Raw genomic sequence first — 2,289 nt, 5'->3', positions numbered from 1 at the left:
GAGACTTTGGAAGCTATATGCTGTACATGACAAATTATTAAGTGGCCATATAAATGGCTGAAATAATATTAATTCATAAGAAATCATAGACAAAAGTATTTGAAGATAACTTACAAGTTACTGAAGTATAACACCCTGAGCAGGAGGATATTAAAAACATGCACGTAATACTAGAAGAAAGAAGAAGGGAAATAGGTCCAGAGGTGGAATTAAATCAGCAGTAGTAGTTTTGAAAACCATAATGTCATTTGGGAACTAGCTGACTCCTCTAAGGAGAAGTCCAGTGTGCATGTAATGATTATTTGGCTGTGTGTGATGTTAATATTATGATTGTTTTCATGGACTGAAGGCTTTCTTTCTTGAACATTAATACTTGCCTATACATTGTTTTCCCGTTTTCTTCCTTTTAGGTAACATGAAAACTGACCTTGGTGTCTGAGACAATGGATGGAATGAATCACTCCACAGTATCAGAGTTTGTATTTCTGGGACTCGCCAATTCATGGGAGATTCAGCCTCTCCTTTTTGTCTTCTCCTTTTTGTTCTACTTGGCAGGCATGATGGGAAACCTTGTCATTGTGTTCACTGTGACCTTGGATGCTCATCTGCACTCCCCCATGTATTTCTTCCTGGCTAACCTCTCGGTCATTGATATGTCTTTTTGCTCAATCATAGCCCCTAAAATGATTTGTGATATTTTCAAGAAGCACAAAGCTATCTCCTTTTGTGGATGTATTACTCAGATCTTCTTTAGTCATGCCGTTGGGGGCGCTGAGATGGTACTGCTCATCTCCATGGCCTTTGACAGATATGTGGCCATATGTAAGCCTCTCCACTACCTGAGTATCATGAGTCCAAGAAAGTGTCTATACTTTTTAGTCACATCCTGGACTGTTGGCTTTATCCATTCATTGGTTCAATTAGTTTTTGTGGTAGATTTACCTTTTTGTGGTCCTAATGTATTAGACAGTTTTTACTGTGACCTTCCCCGTCTCCTCAGACTTGCCTGCACAGATACCCAAGAACTGGAGTTCATGGTTACTGTCAATAGTGGGCTTATTTCTGTGGGATCTTTTGTTTTGCTGGTCATTTCCTACATCTTTATTCTGTTCACTGTTTGGAAGCACTCTTCACTTGGTTCATTCAAGGCCCTCTCCACTTTGTCAGCTCATATCACTGTGGTGGTTTTGTTCTTTGGACCACTGATGTTTTTCTACACATGGCCTTCTCCCACATCTCACCTGGATAAATATCTTGCTGTTTTTGATGCATTTATCACTCCTTTTCTGAATCCAGTCATCTACACGTTCAGGAACAAAGAAATGAAAGTGGCAATGAAGAGACTGTGCAGTCATCTTGGGCATTACAGGAAGATTTCATAAATGAATTGGCTTTGATGACATGGAACTATAGATGATCCCTTATGCTGGTTGCAGAGAAACTATTATGCAACTTCAGAGAAATACTCAAGACTTAGACCATGTTATATGCCTAGAGTTCTAGTATCTACTAAATCTATTTCATCATTAAATAAGAAATTGTTATTCTTTGACACTCTCTACATCAAAGTGTCAAAAACCAAACTGTATGTCTTTTGCAACTTACATGGTCTAAGAGAGTGCCATGTAATTAAGCAAATAATAGTGTATCTTTAAAAAATGTTTTTATTGATCTTTAGAGAGAGAGGAAGGTAGAGAGAGATACAAACATCAATAAGAGAGAAACACTGATCGGCTGTCTCTTGTATGTCCCCCACTGGGGATCAAGCCCATGACCCAGGCATGTGCCCTGACTGGGAATCAAACTGGCAACCTCCTGGTTGGTGCATGGATCGATGCTCAACCACTGAGCCACACCAGCCAGACAATAATTTATTCTTTTACTATTTTGGAGATTATTCTACTGATGAATGGAATATGCATTCATATTATTTTCATCTATTTACCACATAACTATTTTGGTTTTAATTTTATTTTCCCCTACTCTATTTGCTTCTTATTTCCCCAGTATCAACACATTTTGCCTCCTTATCAGGCTCCTTTATCTGGTAATATGGAAAATTGTTAATTCTATGTTAGAATTTTGAATTTAAAGCTAGAATGGGTAACCAACATCATGTGTTCTAATCCCTTCAGTTGTACATGCTAAAACCTAGGAATTGAAGGGTGACTGGAATTTGTCCAAAGGCACACAGCCAGAAATCACCAGAGACAGTCAGGCACCAGAAACTGTCTCTGATTCCTAAGTCAGTGCCCTTGCACTTTCAAGTCAATTTTGTATTTGAATTTT

General features: G+C 38.4%; 1 protein-coding gene across 1 annotated transcript; it reads left to right on the top strand.

Annotated features, from left to right (window-relative positions):
* Nucleotides 1-425: 425 nt before the first annotated feature.
* On the top strand, nucleotides 426-1,394 carry LOC118639795 (olfactory receptor 4F15). The gene has a single exon (XM_036276313.1). The coding sequence runs from the start codon at nucleotides 444-446 to the stop codon at nucleotides 1,380-1,382; it is 939 nt and encodes a 312-aa protein (XP_036132206.1). The 5' UTR covers nucleotides 426-443; the 3' UTR covers nucleotides 1,383-1,394.
* The last annotated feature ends 895 nt before the right edge of the window (nucleotides 1,395-2,289 follow it).

This window comes from Molossus molossus, unplaced genomic scaffold (genome assembly GCF_014108415.1).
Source record: "Molossus molossus isolate mMolMol1 unplaced genomic scaffold, mMolMol1.p scaffold_m16_p_1, whole genome shotgun sequence".
Lineage (NCBI taxonomy): Eukaryota > Metazoa > Chordata > Mammalia > Chiroptera > Molossidae > Molossus > Molossus molossus.
This window is presented reverse-complemented; position numbering and strand designations above follow the sequence as displayed.